At 44.1% G+C, this 21,302-nt stretch overlaps 1 protein-coding gene across 1 annotated transcript; it reads left to right on the top strand.

The window, feature by feature from the left end:
- Positions 1 to 6,554: 6,554 nt before the first annotated feature.
- Positions 6,555 to 20,905, top strand: T265_07529 (hypothetical protein; the record flags this gene model as incomplete). The annotated part of the gene is made up of 4 exons (XM_009173074.1): positions 6,555 to 7,069; positions 9,710 to 9,871; positions 18,071 to 18,279; positions 20,522 to 20,905. 4 exons carry the CDS (start codon positions 6,739 to 6,741, stop codon positions 20,582 to 20,584), a joined length of 765 nt encoding a protein of 254 aa, XP_009171338.1.
- Positions 20,906 to 21,302: the final 397 nt, after the last annotated feature.

The following is a 21,302-nucleotide window of genomic DNA, read 5'->3' on the forward strand; positions in this document are numbered from 1 at the left end:
GCCTACGTCAGACCGCTCCTGGAGTACGCCAACCAAGTTGTCTACTCAGGACTCACAAAAGACGTCACCCTCATTGAGCGTGTCCAGCGGGCCGCTACGAGAATGGTTGCCGGCCTCAAATCCGTGGACTACGAATTGCGTCTCGCGATGCTTGATCTCTTTCCCCTGGAGTACCGTCGGCTCCGAGGGGACCTAATTCTTACTTAAGCCCTGTTTGAACAAAGCTTGGCAAACAGGTTTTTCGCCGTTGGCCCAGCAAACACACTGAAATAAAATAGTGAGGAAATTTTCAATCCCAGAGCACACACATCCTTTAGACAAAATTTTTCTCATTTCGGGTGGTGGGTGCGTGACCCCCCGACGCCGTTGGCCCAGCAAACACAAGGCAGTGAAATAGTGAGGAAATTTTCAATCCCAGAGCACACACATCCTTTAGACAAAATTTTTCTCATTTCGGGTGGTGGGTGCGTGCAATGACCCCCCGACGGTTGTCAACGCTCCTTCTAGAACCCAGTTTAGAGCACTATTGGACATTTATTTATGCGAATCCTGGCGCTGGCAAGCATACTGCCCCGCACTGAGAACATAAAGAGCAGTGCTACGCCCTCTGTTCACTTGTGCCTTTCAGGTGAACGACAGCCACTGACCGACAAGAACAGAAGCGACCCGGGAAACTTGGGCAAAAGCCTCAATCCTGGGTATCAATCCGTTAATCCGTGAGACTTTTGGTGTCCTAAAATGCCTCGCTTACCTGTTGAGAGGGAGATGAGAAAACCACGAAATTCAGCCTGTTTTATTATCTACTCTCAGATGTAATCCAATCCTCTTCGCAAACACTCGTGAAATTAGTTGGGTACAAATACAACGTGGATGCAGGCACCCAAGTTTTCGTAGTTTTGTGTCGATCGGCAGCGTCCTTTCACATATTCTTGTTAAATAAGCGGAATTGAAAGAGTTTTCTTTGAGAACTCGATGACTAATCATTCATTCACATGAGCTTGTGACCTTGTGGCTGGAGAGACTGCCAGATTCAAATAGGGTTGGGTGTCACGCCGGCGGCTAGAGGCACACCCAAAATTTCTCTGAAACCGTGGTTCGAAGGAGGAAAACTTTAACATAGCGCGCTAGGAATATGTGTGGTGATTGCAGTTTGACAGGTGATGACCACCGTTGATCGTTGGGTTAGTCCATTATGTGTTGCCGGGGCATTATGGTTAGCTACGAGCATGTGTGCGGGCCTGGCGGTTACTATAGGTAGTCACGTAGGTTACGTCGACTACATTTGCGATGTTTACTGAAGGTAGAAAACATGAACGGCATCGAGTGAGTATGAATATGACGATAAATAGCCAAGTTAGCTGACTTCGAGTACGGTCGTGAGCATAACAGGCTGTCAGATTATGCTATCACCCATAGTTGAGTCCTTGTTTTTACTGATCGGCATATATATTGGATTGATGTTTACGGTAGGTAGCGAAGATAAGCGGCATCGCGTATAGTATGAAAGACCGTCAGCTTTATACTATGCATTGCACATAGACTCAGGTCTTGCGATTACGCTAAGCAGCGAAGGTAGGCGATATCAACTGCAGTTACGAGTATCACGGACAGCCGTTGGTCGTTAAGATGTCACACATAGTTGGAACCTGGTTTATATCGGCCCGCATAGATACTGGCTTGGTGATTACTGTAGGTAGCAGACAGGCACAACAGTGAAGAGCGGTGTTTAACACTGATTTCATGCTATTCATGATGATATAAGCAGCAGACATAAGCGAGAGTGTGCACATTTATGGATATGACGGGTAATCGTTGGCAGTTAAATCAGGACACTTCGCATAGCCGAAGCCTACTAAACGGCGTCGCGTATAGGCACTGGCCTAGCAGTTTTAATAAATAGTCAAGGTAGGCGATATCGCGTACACTTTTGAGTGTTAGGTTCATCGTTCGCCATTAGATTAGGTATGTATGCACAAGGACACTGACTCAAAAGATACGATCAATAGCCAAGTTAGATGATTTCGAGTGCAGGTGTGAGTATAACAGGCTGTCAGATGTGGCTATCACGCATGGCTGAGGCATTATTTTCACCGGTCGGCATATAAATTGTACTAATGTATACTGTAGCTAGCGAAGACAAGCGGGATCGCGTATAGTTAAGGGTATAAAAGACCGTCTTTGACCATCGGATTAAGTTACTGTGCATAGGCGCAGTCTCATTATCAACGTTGCACATAAACGCGGGCCTAGCAGTTACAACAAGTATTCGAGATGAGTGAAAACTAGTAGAGATACGAGTGCAAGAGGCCGTCGTTGCTCATTGGATTGGGCTGCCGCTCATATGTGGGGCACCGTAATTAGCGTCACACATAGACACGGGTCCAGCAGGCAAAATAGGTGGTCGAAGTGAGTGACAACGGCTACCGTCATCGTGGTGACCGCTTTATGGTGATCACCACCTATAGAAAGTCATAGTTGTAATAGGGAAGACGCCCACGGCTATCACGGAACACTGCATTATCTACAATCTATCTAGTTATTCATATCTGGGAAAGGGAATCATCCACAGATGTCCCTAGCACTGCCGCAGCAAGTTTGTGCTGTTATCCAACTTCATTGCACTAAACGGAACATGAAATCCATCGGGAAAATGTGTTGCGAGCAGGTACACCGAACAAAATATCCCATTTGTTAAACTGAGGTGTCTAAAGCAAACAAGCGCCTGTGACTGATTCTATAGGGTGGAATTTGCATTAACTACTCTTAAAATGTCATTTTATTTCTCAGGAACACCGAAGAACGCCAAAATATGCTAAAGTGCGATTTCGTGTTTTATGTCGCATAAACCGGCAAAAAATGTAAACCAGTGATGGTCAATGACCTTGATATTTAGATCACTTAAACAGAATGCTGCGTTCAAAATGTCACGGGAAGGGGCAAATTGATTAGACTAATTTCCCACTAAAATAGCAACTACGAAAACCCTATAGTTTCGGCGAACTCAATTTGGGTGTGTCAATAGCCTGCGGCGGATTTCACAACGGGGTTCGACAGTTTTGAGTGAGTCGACTTTCGTGAAACAGGATACTGCAGATTTCGACAGCTATCACTTAGTAGCAATTCAAAATTGTTCTACCCTAATTAGTGAAGGAAATCATGACGAGTCGTGGCGGTCAGTTATTTAGTCACACCTGAAGGAAAATAAAACGGCAAACAACTTTAAATGGGGGACCAACCGGTCAGAAAATTGCTTTCTGGGCCGGATCGCTCGTCGGGCACGTAAGTACGTGAATAAAATTTTCCTCTGGGCTAATTGCACTCTGCAAAATGCTTTGGTTTTAACGGGAGAAATGTTGCGGACAAGGAACTAAGTATGCGTGTTCAATAAAATATACAATCAAAATATCAGATTAGAAACAACAAATGGCAATGAGAAATGAACAAGTGAATGGAACAGACTCACTAAATTGGGGGTCCAATAATCCCACTACATGGAATGTTGTGCAGTAATCGTATTCGTCGGCAGCGAATATATCCAGAGTTAGAAGGATATTCTCCACTGATAGTTCGGGTGTTAGAAGTAAATTCCACGGTGGGAATTTATCACAGCTGAAAATTGTCACAAGGAGTTATTGTGACGTTCAACAGTTCGCACACAAACATAATAATCCAATCCCACGACTTCAGCAAACAGCAATCAGTTCAATCGGATGCAATTTCACTGACTCAGCAAAAAGCAGGGAAGTCGCGCCAAGAAATTGTGTATTTCACCATTTTTGATTTTAAGGTAATTATTGGTACAATAAAACAAATTGTCATGATACGTGTACAGTGTTTACAAATTTCAATTCAAGTTTATATGAAGAGAATAGAAAAATGGGGAAAATGTAACATTGATTTGCAAAACGCCACAGAACCAACTAAATCCTTTTTGAATCGCTCGTTTATCATCTTGCTTGACGGATTGTTCTGCACAAAGGCCGCCTCACGAATAATATCATAAATAAGCTGCTCATCAGTGATTCCCTTCAGTTTACTGCCGAAAGAATATCAGTTTGTAAATGAGATTGTTTCACGAATTGCATGCAATTTCGGTGCATTCAAAAAAACAAGCCTGACTGGAACTTGGCCACCCGTACCACATGAGCCCCAAGACGAACGAAGCCGATTGCGGGCTGTCCAACATTTTTCACCTAGCTAATGGGTAGGATTGTGCCTATTCTCCTCATTATTTCTCTTCAGCTGTTGTAGCTTGTTGAACGGTTGTGTGACTCTGTTTCGGTCTTTGGCTTCCTGCTCCGCCCACTATGGTATATGAAAAGGCACTGTAGCTGTAGACATCCCTTTATGGAGACAAAGGAAAATTAAAACAACCGTATTTATACGTTGACGGCGGAATGTTCCGCATGGTCGTGCTAGTGTCTCCGTCAGGTGAAGAGGAGTCTCGAGGTAAGGATGCTCGATCCCGATTGGCTGACATTCTCACCAATCGGGGCATACCTTCGTTTGGTCCATGGCGTGCACGCGAGACGTCGAATATCAATATTACCACAACTTTTCGACTCTCCATTTTTGTGACCTATGAGGAGTTCATGGAAGGCTCCGTAGGATTTTAATGATAAATAGAACCTTCGTTTGGTCTGTATGAACTGCAACAGCGTTTGCAAGCGTTTTTTCCAGTCGCCCTCCGACTTTGCGTAAGGTGTAACGCTTTTCTAAATATAATTCACGGCGGCTTACATGGTCTCTACATACATGTGATGGGAGTGTTGTTGACACAAATCAGTGATACCTGAAGCGCCATTCAGTGGCCATGTACAGCAATACAGTCGAAAATGAAGTATTTATCACGCGTGGTTAATTTGTATGTGACGATCTAACGATAAACTGTTTCCGAGGTTGTGGTAATAGAATCAAAATGGTGATGCTCGTTATTAGGAGCGGCTGGCCTCCGGACATCAGCGTCGGCTTTGGCTGAGGCAGCAGCCTGTCGTAGGCGTATTGGGCTTTTTATCGGCATCACTGACCGCGCGAGAGTGTGGAGGAGTTATGCATGTCCTCAAGTCGGCTAAAGTAATGGACAGGGTGTCTTGTCTCTGTATTTATCCTAAGGCGGGCCGAAAGGAGGTTCGGGTATTTTCAAAGAAATCAGCATATCTGTTTGGAGCGAGCAAGTCCGCTCAGTCTTTGGAGCGCCAATCTACTGACCGGAAGGTCGTGATTCGAAACCCGAACTCTGCATCACGACCTCTCCTGCTAGATTTGGGCAACCTGGCGGTACCCAATCCCTCTCGTACATAATTCACGGCGGCTTACATGGTCTCTACATACATGTGATGGGAGTGTTGTTGACACAAATCAGTGATACCTGAAGCGCCATTCAGTGGCCATGTACAGCAATACAGTCGAAAATGAAGTATTTATCACGCGTGGTTAATTTGTATGTGACGATCTAACGATAAACTGTTTCCGAGGTTGTGGTAATAGAATCAAAATGGTGATGCTCGTTATTAGGAGCGGCTGGCCTCCGGACATCAGCGTCGGCTTTGGCTGAGGCAGCAGCCTGTCGTAGGCGTATTGGGCTTTTTATCGGCATCACTGACCGCGCGAGAGTGTGGAGGAGTTATGCATGTCCTCAAGTCGGCTAAAGTAATGGACAGGGTGTCTTGTCTCTGTATTTATCCTAAGGCGGGCCGAAAGGAGGTTCGGGTATTTTCAAAGAAATCAGCATATCTGTTTGGAGCGAGCAAGTCCGCTCAGTCTTTGGAGCGCCAATCTACTGACCGGAAGGTCCGTGATTCGAACCCGAACTCTGCATCACGACCTCTCCTGCTAGATTTGGGCAACCTGGCGGTACCCAATCCCTCTCGTACATCATTCAGCAGGCATAGCAGCTTGACACTAAAAGAGCGTTGCGCCTGAACGATTGTTGTTTGTCGTTATGTCGGTCGGGACGTCTCATCGATAGTTTCCGGATAATGGTGGCATGATCTCCACTTGTTGGATCGGAGACATTCACCTCATTTACCGCCCGACCGAGTGCTTAAGACGGTATATTCTCTTTTGAATTCCTACCCGATATGTCCAGAACAGCTTACCCCAGGGTCGGCGATATCGTCAGACAGGGATATCTGTGTCCTAATTGCTAGTCGCAACAGCTGTCATGCATCTGATCAATCATTGCCGTAGTAAAGCCCGCCCCCTAGTTGAGGTTCAAGGTGCATAATAAAGATTTGCTTTGCATCTTGGAACTCCCCTATTTGCAGAGTTTGCGCAAGGCGGTTTTAAGCACTTTGTCGGCTGATGCATCAACGAGGATACGAGTTTATCTAACGATAGTGGCTAGTGTCACACACAGTCAACTCGTAGACGATCACTCTAGCGGATACTGGAAGCTTAGGCTGTGGTACCTCGTCTTTCTGTTGTGCTGCCTTACAGTCAAGTGCTTCAGACAACAAAGCGGTTTTTTTCTTGATGGAACACGCTTCTCACAGGACTGCTGAATATTTTTTGGTTTGATTTGCAAATCAGTGTATTCCGGCAAAATCGGCATGATTTAGACAGGAAATCGTCGTAGTTTTATGAAGGTCGAATGACAAAACCGCATAATTTTTATCCATGACCTTTTCTGACAGTTTCATCGTTACCATACTCAGCTTACTTGCTTAGCAGTTTAGTTGGATTATCACAATTTTTTCAGCATGATTCCAATGAATCACTGAGAGTTTCCAGTTTTACATGGGCGAACCGTCAGCTGGCGGTGTAATGAAAAATTCCGCAAAGAATGATCAGTTCAACTATTGGATTACACGGGTTCCACTTCTGGCCAGGAGCAGAAAGTATACACCACTTTTCAAGAATCTCATCATTGGCGGTGGGTTGATGATGGTGGGAGAAGTTGTAGCACAGGAGATCAAATATTGTTTGTCTACAAGTCATCAGGAGAACAATGTGACAGAACAAGATTTGCCTTCGACGACAGGGGAAAAAATGAATGGCCTTAAAGTCCTGTGTGGATGTTGGAGGAACCAAGTATTTTCAACAACTCATATTGACATTTATGGAGTAGGTGAGTGATATTCCTCAAACCCGAATTACAAGCAACTTGCAGTACTCAGTCACTCTTTGGTAACCTTCGCATGGCATTTTGCTGTTGGGGCACTCGTTATCAGTGAGGTGTCAGTTTACTGCACGCCATTTGGTACTGGTTTGGTCCATTTATAGCTTGGTATGCAAGGATAAATTTAAATAATGTGAAATCTATTGGTTTAAATCTGACTTATTCCTAAAGTACGATTAAGTATCACCGTAATACAGTGTGATGTGCGGTTACGTTTCTTTACCGTTGGTTTTCACTGATGGTTCAAATATACGCTCCTTCCAAACTCTCAGCACCCAGAAATTCACCACTCACTATTTTGTTGACTCATGAGAATGGCTATGTATGGCTAATTATTTGGGGAATAACCAGGTTCGATAGACTAAAACGAAGTGGAGACTTAAACTATGCCTAATTTGGAATAATCGGTCATCAATTACAAACTAGGACTATCTTGATGTACATGCATTTGACCGGTCCATTACACATAGTTTACTACAGTTGTTTCTGCCAAGCTTGAACGTCTTAGAGATTGCGGAAATAGTTTGTTTCTTAGGGGTTCACTCTTCAGATCAAGACAGTGTGCTCTGTTAACTAATGGATTCACTGTACGCCGTCCTTTTCCTGGAGAATCCCGTACCCCAGAGATGCACTCTGGATGAGCAGAGTCACCTGAACTGTTTCAACTAGCAGAAGTACCAATTGACCAAGTCACTAGTGTCAACCGTTACTCGCTGGGAGACGTCATCAAAACATTACTACATTTATGTTTCCCATGTACACAAAAAGTTCGATGGAAATGTGTTTACCGAGGTATCCAGTTCATTTCAGTTGGTATTTTGAATAGTTCGCTCAAAACAACCGTTTCCGTTGCAAGCAACTATGTTCAATACTATCGTTTATTTTTTGAAGAGCATGGTCACAAATATGAAAGGTAAATGCAGTCAATGGGTGTGGAAGGGTTGCGGGAGAATGTTAGCTAAAAAGATAGAAGCGTTTCATTCGAAATCATGTCACCGACAGTTCCAGTCAGACAAGATAAATTCCGACGTATTTAAGAATAATTGGTATGGAAACGAGGAAAGGACGGGCAATACTGAATGCTCTTCAAAGTGGTGTAAGCGCTAGCACAGTCGAGTCTCGCACATCAAGCACAAAGTGTTCATCATACTGAGTCTGTGAGAGTCACTGGCATGGATGTACACTCAACGCCATGTATCACACATAAAATGTCGTAGGTACGTAGCATGCCCACAATGGCAAGCAAATACAAGTCACTGACTGCGACCTTAGGAAATCCCAGTCCAATAACTGCCTTGGGGGTTGAGGAAAGCAGATCCCTCGATAAGAAATGTTCATCGGTTGGTGGACCAAAAAGTTGACATCACAATCGATTGCACTTAGGGCTGACATTGTGGGGAGGGAATATTCATCAAACACATACTTCTGCTTCTTCTCATTCCACACAGTCATTCCGCGCCCATCCGAGACTACGCTGACGTCTGTTACAGTTACTCGGCGCTCCCGAACAGCGATTAGGTCAGGCTTGATGAAAGACGTCGATGTAGGTGCTCTCAACTCATCGAAGGCTATGTATCCCAGTCGACGGAGACGTTTCACGAGTTCCCTTGCAACCCGATTATGACGAGAACATCTAGCATCGTGTGTGATCAAGCAAGACCGCAAAATATGACCAAAATCTCTGGTTAACCAGCTTCCACGACAGAAGATCGTCTAGCCACCATGATCATGTCGAGCGTTTCTAACTCTCGTCCTAAGCAGGTTGTATCGGAGCTGGATAACTTGGATAAATATCCGAGAAAACACTCGTTCTGGAAACACAAGCCATCAATTCCAAAAAGGCGAAACGACCATTTCCCGTAAACCCTGACCGTCAACGCTGTTGTGCGGACTATTACCCCCAGCTCTTCCTTGGTGTTTACGCATGCACCTTGGACCCAGATCAGAAAGCTGAGATCCCGAACCTTTGCCAAATGCGGAATCGTTGACCACACTGCCGATTACTCAACTCTGGGTAGAAGGGATCATTAAAAATTGGGACATTTTTTGGCTATCCACTGTTACTCAGATTCCGAACAAATTTCAATTCATGAGACAGACACATTTTGAACTGTCATCAGAAGTGTCAACATTAGCCGCGATACCAAGCACTGCTCGAAGATACGCATTTCTCAGGTGGTGTGTACGGTCGGTGAATTCGGAGTATATCTTAACATTGAATGAAAAATGTCATCATAGCGTGTGTGTTGATATCTGGGTGAATTCGTGTCTGTCTGTTCGACGGTTTGCTTCACAGTGCTTATGTTGATATGGCAATATATGTCCTTATGTACACCTTATACGCAAATCTGTGCGCAACAGTGTCCAGAGACAACTCTTTTGTTTGTGCTGGAGGCGTTTTCACCTTGCTTGCCCGTTTACTGCTTATGTCGAGAGTCTAGTCTGGACGTTTCTGATTCGACAGTTTGCATACTAGCTTATGGTTAGAGGAGGCGAAAAACTTTTTCGTTGGTGCCTCGGAATCCGTGGAAATCAACGAGACACGTTTGTTACTGACATCTTTGTTTTTCTTTGTTTTGCCCATTCCAGCTAGACTTGGTTTCATCGGAACCTTCCAGGGTTTTTACCAACACTTCTACTATACTTGGCTCGACAGGAAGTTAATCGGAAGTTCTGCACTTGTCGTGGCTAAGAAGGTGGTCCTAGATGAAGTTCTGGTCGGGCCGGCAAGTCTCTTGGTCTTCTTCGTGTGTAAGTCTGGCTGACTTCTCTACCATAGACTGGCTAATAACGATAAAAACAAGCGAATCCGATTGAAATAAGGGATTGGTTATAGATGGTAGGCAGAGGGGACAATGTTGAACGTGAATCTTCATTCACACAGGTTATTCAGATTCATTTTCACGCAACTGATGGCATGATGCACTGGCTATGCCTTTATAAGTCCAGTTGTGGACAATCTTGTCCTTGAATTCAACCCACAAGGGTATCATGAGTGAAATACTATGGAAATATGATCTTCTCTAATATTAGCACCTGTTTTCCGAACACTTTTTCTTAGTGCCAGTTCAACTTCTTCATTGTGTGCAACTTCCTCTTCTTGTTGCGAGATGGCTCAGTTGTTAGTGCGCGAATTTACTGAACGAAAGGTCCGTGGATCGAGCCCGACTTCTGCCTCTTAACTTCCTTTTGTCTAGGCTTGGGTAACCTGGCAGTATCTCAGCCCCCGTGCTTCTACTAGCCTGACAGTTGGGCACCGGAAGGATGCTGCAGCTGAACTATTTCTTCTTTTCGTCTTGCACACTCTCCCCCAACGCTGGGCTTTTCGTAACTTATTAGGCTTTACTTAGCTTATATGGTAGACTCTCTCGTCCTATCCCAACTTAACAGCACTTTTTCCAATAAACTAGCGTTTGACGTGTTCAAGTGTCTCCTCACATAGAATTCGAATGCCAGTTTACGGTAACATGTGTTCGGTCCTCTGTTTGTTGCGTCTTTTATCATCTTCGGCAACGATGTGGCACGACCATTTGGCCAATATTCAGCTTGATTAAGAAGAATGAGCGTATGTTGCTGTAGGTGCAGTCGGTAGACTATACTGACGTGCCACTCGACTGCATCAGCCGAAGTACTGAGATCCAACTGCATGGCCTGATGTGGAGTATGTATGGATGTATCTACGAACATCGTTTACAGCTATGGCACCAACCTAAATATCTTGATTTCAAGTGTGTCACTCGTCTGTATTGTCTGGTTTCAGCCAAGCACATTGTATACAAGCAGAGCAGTGATAGAGAAACAGATGCCTTGTGTTACTGCTGTGGAAATTCCAACCTCCGCTGTGGATCTCGCTCTGAATGCGACACTAAAACTTACAAAAACGAATAACATCTAGTACAGCACTCTGCCTGTCACGAAACTGTCAAATGTATACGTTATTTCCTGTTTACGGAATAATTGCTCATGAGTTTCTACGCGAAAGGTAGTGTGCTACTAAACCGATCCTTGAAGTGTGAAATTTCTGTGCTGGGACGTCGGTAAATGTTTGCACCATACATAGAACAATTGTAGTTTCTTAACCGTAGTGTGCTTTACGCAGTTTTCTGCGATTGTCGTGTACTCCCGACGGTAGTGCAACTTCTTTTTCTGTCCTTGGCTTCCTACCCCGCCAATTATGGGTTAGCAAAAGGTTCGAGACAACTGTCTATCGAAACAAAGGAAGCTGATTGCAAATCTGCTAATAGGGTCGCCGGAATCCTTGTGAGGGGGCGATAAGTGCCGAGCTTTAATGCTCGATACTGATTGCTATCGCTTAGTCCATAGCCCACATGTAACATCCGTCCATTGGATATGATGTCCAGTTATTAAGAGTGGCTGGCCGCCTGACAGCCTCGCCTTGACAAGGACCGTATTTCAGTTTTACCGACGAATGTAACAAAAGTCGGCACAACACGCGTAAAAAAAACCTGGTCTTTCTTGTCCAGCCGTTCCTGGAGAGTTGAAAAACTAGTAGTGTGTTGACGTTCTATGTTGATCTCGGTTGTACCCACTTGCTGCGTTTCACATCAGCAGGGAATGATTTCCTGTACAGCGATTGGACATGTCAGAGTATCTTAGAGCAATTTCTTGTATCCACCCGTGATACTTGCATCCGTTATTTGAGCCAGTGGCAGTGTTCGAATTTTAAAGTAACTAAGCTCTACAGCACCGCTTCTACGGTTTCTAGTCCTTCAGTGAATATGCAAATAAATGTCTCAGGAACAAGTACTCATGTAACTTGGAACCTTTTGTGGTGTCCGTGCTCATCTGGATAGCAGCCACTGTGTGTTGGAAGCGAGTGATCCTCACGTTAGTTTTGACACAGTTAAAGATAGATAAGTGTTGTGATTAGACAAGTGGTTGAAAGGAAGATTCCGCGTTTGGACCTGATGACTGCTTCTTTGCAAATACTTTTACCGTGTGAGCTGCTAGAAAATAATTTTCGCGGCTTCATTTTTTGTATCGAGTATCTGTGTAACAAAGTCTTCTCCATTCCTACCACAGGGCGCACCTGGTACTCAGTAAGCTGGCCCACTTTTTTTGTAAATTGCTTCCTCTCTAAATATTTACCATTTTTATGACGGTCGAATCTAGGAATTTTTGCGAAATCGTGTTGATCCTCAAGTACCAAAGCACATGACTGGTTTGGTCAGTCAGTAATATTCACCGAGTTTTGTTTTTATTCTAGAAGTGTTTTGGACGTAAACAGTTCAGCTGGTTTAAAACGAAATAGCAACTATCAGGAAATGAAAACAACACCATACATCGCAGCAACCGAAGACAATAGAACTCAGTCGGATGCCTTGGTAAATGCGATGCAACCTCAATCTAAAGGAGATATTCTCAGATTATGTAATACCAAACACAACAGCCTGCTAATAAATTAAAGTGGACGATAGCTTTGTACACTCAGTTATGCCATTCACTGGTGTACTTTAAATCACATTCGGGCTGAATTTTTCACGTCATTCCTCGTGTAAACAACTAGTTGCCAACCTTGGTTGAACATAACACATTGCTCATAAAGTTGCTAGAAACTTGGCAGCGTGTGACCGATTTTGTCCTCCTTAGGGACCATCCGTTACGAAGCGACCTGACCATATCGTAGTGTGGTGGTTTGTGTACCTGCGCAACCCTTTCAGCTGTACTGGGGATGTCCGCGCAATACTCGCAGTTTCCAATACCAGGTTGGTCAGTGGTTAGAGGTCTGACGAACACAGTCTCCTGGTCCTCCAGGTCGGGGGTTGGAACATGTATGGCGAATCGTTTTGTAAAAATTGAAATGCATTTGCACTTTCCGGTCAAGCTTTTGAGCCAAAAGCTTTGGTTGAGGAACAACCGTCTTCTTGTCTATGTCTGGACGCCATGGCAGTATCAAAGCCCGCGTACAACCATGAGCTGCACACACACAAGTAAACTCACGCCACATCGGTCGTCGCGTCGTGCCATCAGCCTGGTAGCCTTAGTTGCTGCCTACAGCTGGGCGGTTAAGCAAAAACAAGATACTGCTGATACCCCCTTCTTTCTCTTTCACATACCTTTCCTTTTCACTCTCCCCACCTTATTAATAACTCTCTCCAGACCAAGCACTTAGGCTTGCTAACTCCGTTCATCCTGCATCCGTTTCGCAAGCAACGTCTGCGGGTTATCTCGAGACAACTCGAAATCAATCATCAAGCTTCGACTCCCAGTCTATCTGGACGCTTCCAATACCCGCACTCCGATTCAAGCGGGACAACGAGCTCCCTTACTGTCACACTGAACCCGCTGGGCATAGATGTGTGCTATGCACCATAAAAAGATTTCAAGATGAAAGCACAGTGGTTGAGCTACCCTCCATGTCATTCCACTCGCTTCCGGCTTCATGAATCTGATAGGGTCGAATATTTCGAACAGTTATCGTGGATAACAGCTGCTACTCACCTGGAGCCCATAGCCGACGGAGAAACCTGAACGGTGAAAGCGGAACCTCTTACGGCATCGCAGGTTCATGACTGTATACCTTCTCCCAAGCGCCATCGAGTTTCTGGTCCGCACCATCTACCCGCATTGTTCAAAGATGGGACTGAAGTCCTCACTCAACGCTTGTCCAACCTGTTTGCCTTTATTTAGGAAAATGAGACTATCCCATACAACTGGAGAGTTGGTGATAATGTCCACTTTCAAAATAAGGGACTCATGGTGAGTGTGTTAACCACAGGAGGATCAACTCAGCCCCGGTTATAGCGATACTGCTGGCGTACGTTGTCCTTTGTCGCCTAACGGTGACCCGTGGAACACAGACTCGAGAGCAGCATGTGGGATTCAGGCCTGGTATGGGTTGCATTCATCAAATATTCATTCTAGAACGACGTCATACGTCCAATTGACCCCAAGTTCTAGTGTTCGTGCATTTCCATGGCGCATCCGACTTGGTTGACCGGTCTGTTCTCTTTGACACGCTTATCCATCAATGGATGCCCCGGAAGTGAACATAAGACCATACAACTGGAGAGTTGGTGATAATGTCCACTTTCAAAATAAGGGACTCATGGTGAGTGTGTTAACCACAGGAGGATCAACTCAGCCCCGGTTATAGCGATACTGCTGGCGTACGTTGTCCTTTGTCGCCTAACGGTGACCCGTGGAACACAGACTCGAGAGCAGCATGTGGGATTCAGGCCTGGTATGGGTTGCATTCATCAAATATTCATTCTAGAACGACGTCATACGTCCAATTGACCCCAAGTTCTAGTGTTCGTGCATTTCCATGGCGCATCCGACTTGGTTGACCGGTCTGTTCTCTTTGACACGCTTATCCATCAATGGATGCCCCGGAAGTTTGTGAACATAAGAAGTTCTTTGTATTCTCGGGACGTGCTATAGTACAAGGACAGCCCTCCAAAACCTTCCTACACAAAACAGTGTCCGTCAGGGGTGCCTACTCTCTCCATTCCTATTTAATTTCGTGATCGATGAAATAATGAGACGAACACTGGAAGGTCTTCAAAACCCTAGTGTTCGAATGGCCTCCGACGAAAACCTTTTCTTTTTGAAATAGGTGTTCGGACTTGTTGTCGACTTCGAAGGGATGCAGAGGTACAGGTGTTTTCAGATGAACTGACCAAAGTCATCCTGTCTTTTGTACCCACGAAATGTAAGTTCATTCCTCTGGGCATGCAGTCACTGAGTGGGTCCCTTCGCTTTTCACTGTTATTATTTTCTTCGCAATACGGCTTTCGAATAAATCCTGATTGTATGGCAGCGGTGCAACAGTGTTAGCCACGAATGTCATGCTGTTTATGATGGCTCATCAGGTAGACGCACTGGTTGATTTTCCCTCAACCTCATGTTCTACATGAACACAAATTGCACGAAGTTATCGAACTACCATCATTTTTATACTAATTAGGTTTTCACGGGAGACTCGCCTGAATCCCAACTGAATCCCTCATATATGTTGGTCCTTTTCAGCACGATGTGTTGCACCTGTCCCTGGGCTGTCATGCAAGCTTGAGTAATGTGCTACGGCTTTACCATGTTCTACGACACTGACATATCGTACCAGCTGAAACCTGAGGCGGCTTGGTGTGGCACATTCAGTTGAAAAAGACCACCATAAACCAGAAATTCAGCTGGGATTCAGGTATCTCCAGTCTAACCAAATTAATATGCAAGCTAGTGGATGTCGCTCGTGTCCCACTTATTGTATACCGTAAACGGCTTGCATTTCATCGACTTCTATAGACCCGAAGATATTCTGAATAACACAGAAATGCTCGCAAATAGTTAATGAAGAATTGGGGTACAGTTATTACCGGACTTTTTTTTAGAGTAATGCTGTTTGTAGCCTAGTGGTTTTTCGATGGTGAGGAACCTGTGTTAGAGTTTTGTAACACATTGCATTTTGGCTTCCAAATGACTTCATTTATTTGCCGTAATCGATAACCGGTTTTAAAACTTGATTTGTGCAAATACAGGTAGTTCATACGTGACTCTGTGGAGAGTGCATATCACGCAGCGTCATCAAATGGACCAGATGACGTAAAATACCATGGAAATGATGTGGCAGCTGGGTGCACCACCCGAAGATCATTTATAGTTAACGCCGATGTTAAATGTACGCTCCCATGGTCTTTTGACGACACGTGTTTCATGTGCTGTCAATTTCTATACTTCCATGCGTGAGAAAGGCATCCAGACGGGATTGTCTATGATTTTCCATCCGCAAGCACCATTTTATTCGACAAATACGTAATGTTCTCATAACCAGGCAAGCATCTACCGTAGAAACATAGAGCAGGAGTCCGGGATGGGATAACTAAAGCGGGCCCATTTACATCTGACTTATCAGGTTGCTCAGTGGTTAGAGTGCGAATTTACTGATCGGAAGGTCTGTGATTGGAACTCGACCTTTGCATTTCGGGTTCCCCTGTCTGGGCTTGGGCAACCTAGCAGTATCCCAGCCCTCGTGCTTCCTTCTGGTGCCATAGAAGTTAGGCACCGAAAGGGTGCTACAGCTGAACGGTTATTATTTACTATTACTATTAGTCCACTGTACACCCTCGATTCCTTAAGTGACTGCTTTTAAGCTCTCGTTCGTTAAATTTCTTTATTTCTGACATTCCGTTCCACTATCGGTAGCCGGTTCTGAATATGGTAGGAGCACCACGGTAAATATCGAAGTGTCGCATTCTGGTGGGTCACCGTTCACCCCTATTGGTTTTCGGACCAAAAGAAGTGTAATGTATGCATACATGAGACGATTTTGGTTCACGTACAAAACGCTGTCGGTTATTTTCGCAGCAAAGTACTCTTTGCCAATGTAAAATTTCGCTTTGCAACATCTGGATGCACGTTACAGTCACACATTTATCATCATTAGTTGGTACGTCTGGTTGTGTTCTGAATGGATATCATAAACAAAAAATAAAAAATAATGGGGACGGTAGTCATTTTGTTTAGTGTAAGATGAATGGGACCGGTATTCATTATCCCATCAGTTATTTTATCCATTATCCAAGAATTTTTGAACTCCCTCCTGGGAGCAGTCCCCCCACTCTACTCATAACCACTGTTACAAGGGAAAGGGGCGATTTAAGAACCGGTGGGATCGAAGAATAAGTTGACTTTTTGGCTAATCCCGTGAGATAAAGCTTGTCAGATAATTTCAATACTCGATGATCTGATAGACATACAGTTTTTTCGTGATAAGTTAGCCGTTTTCCCTCAAGGTCATCTCGGAAATTGGTGGCAGAAAAACTTGAGGGTGAATAAAGGGCATTGTCAAGCAGTGTGCGAAATAGGAAGCCGCTGCAGCCGTCGCGATAGATACTATTCAGTAAATTAACCTGTTGCATTTCGTCTCGTTTTGCCAAACCACGTGAGTGGTGTGCATCAACAGCGTAGCACCCTCGTCAAACTGATGCTTCGCGTAATCCGAACTATTGGTGTGGAGTTAAGCAAGAATCAGAAATTGATGTAATGGACATTTACTGTGTTGCAGTAGTTGACAACGAAGCGTCTCAGACGGATTGTTGACAAATCGGTTAGGATAACTTTAGGACGAATCCCTCTACAGAAGCACAGTTTTGGTGCGATTCCTATTTGTTCTGCTTAAGGAGAGGAAGGAAATGAGCTCTTGGTTCATCCCTGTAGGGCAGTAGTTTGGCTTTCGTTCTAACATCCTCTGTTGAACTTGCTAACATGTTTGTTTTTAATCAAAATGCCCTTGACGAAATACACTCATTCGTATACCAGTTTGGTTTTAATGGGAGACTCATATTAATCCCGACTGAATCTCTCGTCTATAATGTTCATAAGCAACTGAATGTGCTGCACCAGGACACCTCCCATCAAAACCAAATCGGTATTTCGCTAATTTCGTGCGATTTCGGTTCAAGTGAGACATAAAGTTGACGTAAATGCTGGGACTGTGCTCACTTGACGAGCCCCAAGAAGGGCGTAATCGGTCGTGGACCTTCGGAAGGTTTTCAGCAACCTTATGACCAGTGTAAAATGTCATTACTTATATCTATTCTTTTTCGTTCCCAGTCTCATATTTGTAGATCTATCTAACCACAGCTAACCAACTTTGAGGGTTAAGCCTTGTTTACGGTATTCATTCATTTGCAGTTTCGGAAGGATATACGCAAAAGTTACATCAACTGATCCTTTCTTGGTGACTAAACCAAAGCAAGCATCGTGCAGAGCGACATACTCATACACAGCAGTAATTCAGAAAATATCTTATTGTAACTACCCGTTGCACAAGGTTGGAAGTGGGATTAATGTGGGATCCCGATACATCAGACGTTATAGGTACCGGGATTCAGTGTTGTGCACTCTCGTTAGACCAGTTTCCTGGGTTTAAATGCACTTGCACTTTTCTCTTTGTTATATTTCTCTTTGTTACTCTCTACCATTTGACAGATAACGGGTACTGTAACACGAAAAGTCTGAAAGGTGGTGTGGAGCACGCCAAAAACCTGTTTTGGCCTGCTTACTTTGCCGATCTGGCTTTCTGGCCCCTCGTTCAATCGATTAATTTCGCCTTCCTCCCCACTCGGTACCGGGTCCCGTATATCGCGTTGTTCATGTGCATTTGGAATTCCTATCTATGTCTACTCAACTCCAGAAAGGTGAGTCTTCTTGGTCAGCAACAACTAGTTCTCCAAGATTCCGGTGGCAATCTTATAAATGGGCTTTTTCAAGTATAATAGCCACAGCGTTCCATTATAACCCACTTGAGTAACATTTAATGCATCCCTTGAAAAGCTACCACGGACTGAGGATCTTTCCAACAATAAATAGTATTCGTTAGCCCTTTGGAATTGGGTCACGCGTTGACTACACTGTTCACCAAAGCAAGGCGCATAGACAGGCTCCTCTTTGGTGTGCACATTCCCACGGTGAGTTTTTATTACTTTACCAGAGAACGTTTGAACCATGGCACTCCGAATGCCCCATGCTTTTGAGCTGCAGGCCTTGAAGCACATTAACGCATGCTTATTGAATACTCCGTTCGATCTTTCCAAACTAGGTCACTATGTGCTTTCTCTTTGGACTGCACTTCTCCAATTAGAGGTAATTTCGCAGCCAGATACCAAACTGATACCGTGTAAAGCAAAGTGCAGTTCTCGCCTCGGTCTTCCGTGTGATTATCCGAAATTTCGCCGGGATATGTTGGGAGGAGTTGATTACGTCAGATGTATGTTTGTATATGTGTGTGAGATCTGAATGGCTAGGAAGTTCTGACAGTCATGGCTTCGCCTGTAGGTGACACAGTTGTCACATGTTAACCAGTAGTTATATTTGATTGTTGGTATGCCCTATACGGTCAGACTTCGGTTCCTTCCATTTTGGCAGTATGATCGAGCTCACAAAGCCGGGAACGCGAAATGAATTGGAGTTTTCAAAGGCGTGAAAGTGAACCTGAAAGCTATGGGAACTTAAATCAACGGTGATAACTTTAAAGAATATAGGAGATTCCACAGTACTGTGCCTGACACGGAACATGGGAAATTCTCCTTTGCAGATATGTTCCATCACTTCAGAATTAATGAAGCGCAGTTCGAGCCGGTTGACTGCTGCTGTATATTAGTAAGGTTAAGTAGTTGGGGCCAGATAATGAACCAGTCTTGTCGAGAATATTGTTCTCATTGAGAACGACATGCTTATCGCAGGTCGCGATGCACGTGCAATTACAGCACAATCCTTGCAAGAAATAAGAGTTAATGATGGGGGACCCATCGTTTATGATAAGAATCCGTTAAATTAATTCAAATTCGTCACTTTACCTTATCTCTATGAGAGATCCAATATTTGTTTCAAAATGTTCACAAAATTTGTGTGACATTTTGCTTGATCATTCGTTAGTCCACGCGGAGAAAATATAGGCCTTCAACTGAATCTAACTTGACTTTACCCTCATTTGCACCTCTGAAAAAATCATCCAGGACTCAAAATATTCCGTTGTCGAATGACTTTCCAATTATTTCGNCAAAATATTCCGTTGTCGAATGACTTTCCGATTATTTCGAGTCATGCTTCTTAATTGACATCTATGTGATTCGTGTTATGTTCGAAACGCTTTGAATCTCGGCTTTTAGCGCTAACTATTCCGTTACCCCCACTGGAGCGAATCAGCGGTTATCCTTCTTGTAACTACTGTATGGTAAAAGCCTGCACTTTTCTTCACCTCTGCAAAAGTAGTGTTCCCTGGGTGCATAGCATACCCGTATGTTTGAGGCTGATCATGTGTGGACCAGCTACGTCTTGTTCAAACCATATATTTGTTTGTTGGTTATGTTGTGGTTTCCCGGTTTCGCTTTTTACCCTGAATCACTGAAAGTTCGCCGCAGTTACTTCGTGTTTACAGATTCGACCAGCTTAGAAATTAATCACTAAGATTTGGAGTGTAAGGGAGCAGTTTTTCTCTTCGTATGTTCAACTAGACGAACCATTATTTTTTATTAAAGAGGGAGCCATCGTGCAAAACCTTGTTCACTTTTTGAAGATAGTATCACCATAGCTGGGGTCTGGAATATTGTAGTTCAGTATGTCATCGGGAACCCCATTGTTTCGTAGACTGGTCCGTAACGTTTCTTTCTTGAAAGCAGTTTTTCACTACAGTTCTCATCATGCATCATCATCATCGACAGCATGACATCATTGTTTAACACGGATGCTTCATTGTCATATCTCATCAGGCGGATCCAATTGATAGCAGTCACCCAAAAGGTCATGTAAAACAGCCTCACACTGTTCCTGGGTGAATTCCTGAACCATCCATCCTTATCTCAGAGAATCAATATATTCTTACATAAGATATGCTTTGTTGTGTACAACCATGCCAACAAGTGAAGTTGTTTTCCGTTACAGACAGCTGAACAGTCCAAACGACAACAGGGACAAACTGCACCAGAACCCAAAGCCAATCTGTGACGGATTCTTCGGAATCCCTTGTGACAGCGCCTGTTTGATTTATTCCTACAAACATTAGATTTGTTTATTTGTTCTAAGAGATTTTCTTTTTTTTCAATTTGGTTGTCATTCCTGACCACATGAGCTATGAATTGATATTGTGGAATATAGGTAGCTCGGATGCTTTCTTTTGTCTGTTCGCCGAGCCTGTGATTTGGATTACCAACGTTTCGTCACCAGTCGAGGAAATATCGTCAGCTCGGAGCTGCGTAGGTAAATTCCTCCTCCTCCCTCTGTGCTCATACAATTTTTAAACTTGAATGTGTCACCTGTTTCCATCCGCGAACAGAAAATATAAGTTCGTTTGGAATAACTTCCAAATATTTGCTCATGCAAGAGCATTGGTAGTGGAAGTTTGCCTGGGTGTGGTGCCACGCCGAAAAACCACTCAATAGACACGGTGACCCCCAAGCGTAGAAAAATGAGTCAATTGGAAAACGTTTGGGGCAGACCGAGTAAGCTGTTTGGTCCGTTTGTGGTCTAAATGGATCAACGTGTTAGTAAGCTCCATCCAGTCTAGCAGCCCCTACAAGATTTACACAACTATTGAACTTTGAGTCACCTACGAAATCAAGTAACTTTCAAATTGACCAAATTACGCTGAAGCGACCTGGTGACCAACTAATCACGATATGGCTATTAGTCGCTAAAATCTAAGTGGAGGCAGAAGCGGAAGAGT

This window comes from Opisthorchis viverrini (genome assembly GCF_000715545.1).
Source record: "Opisthorchis viverrini unplaced genomic scaffold opera_v5_172, whole genome shotgun sequence".
NCBI classification, from domain to species: Eukaryota; Metazoa; Platyhelminthes; class Trematoda; order Opisthorchiida; family Opisthorchiidae; genus Opisthorchis; species Opisthorchis viverrini.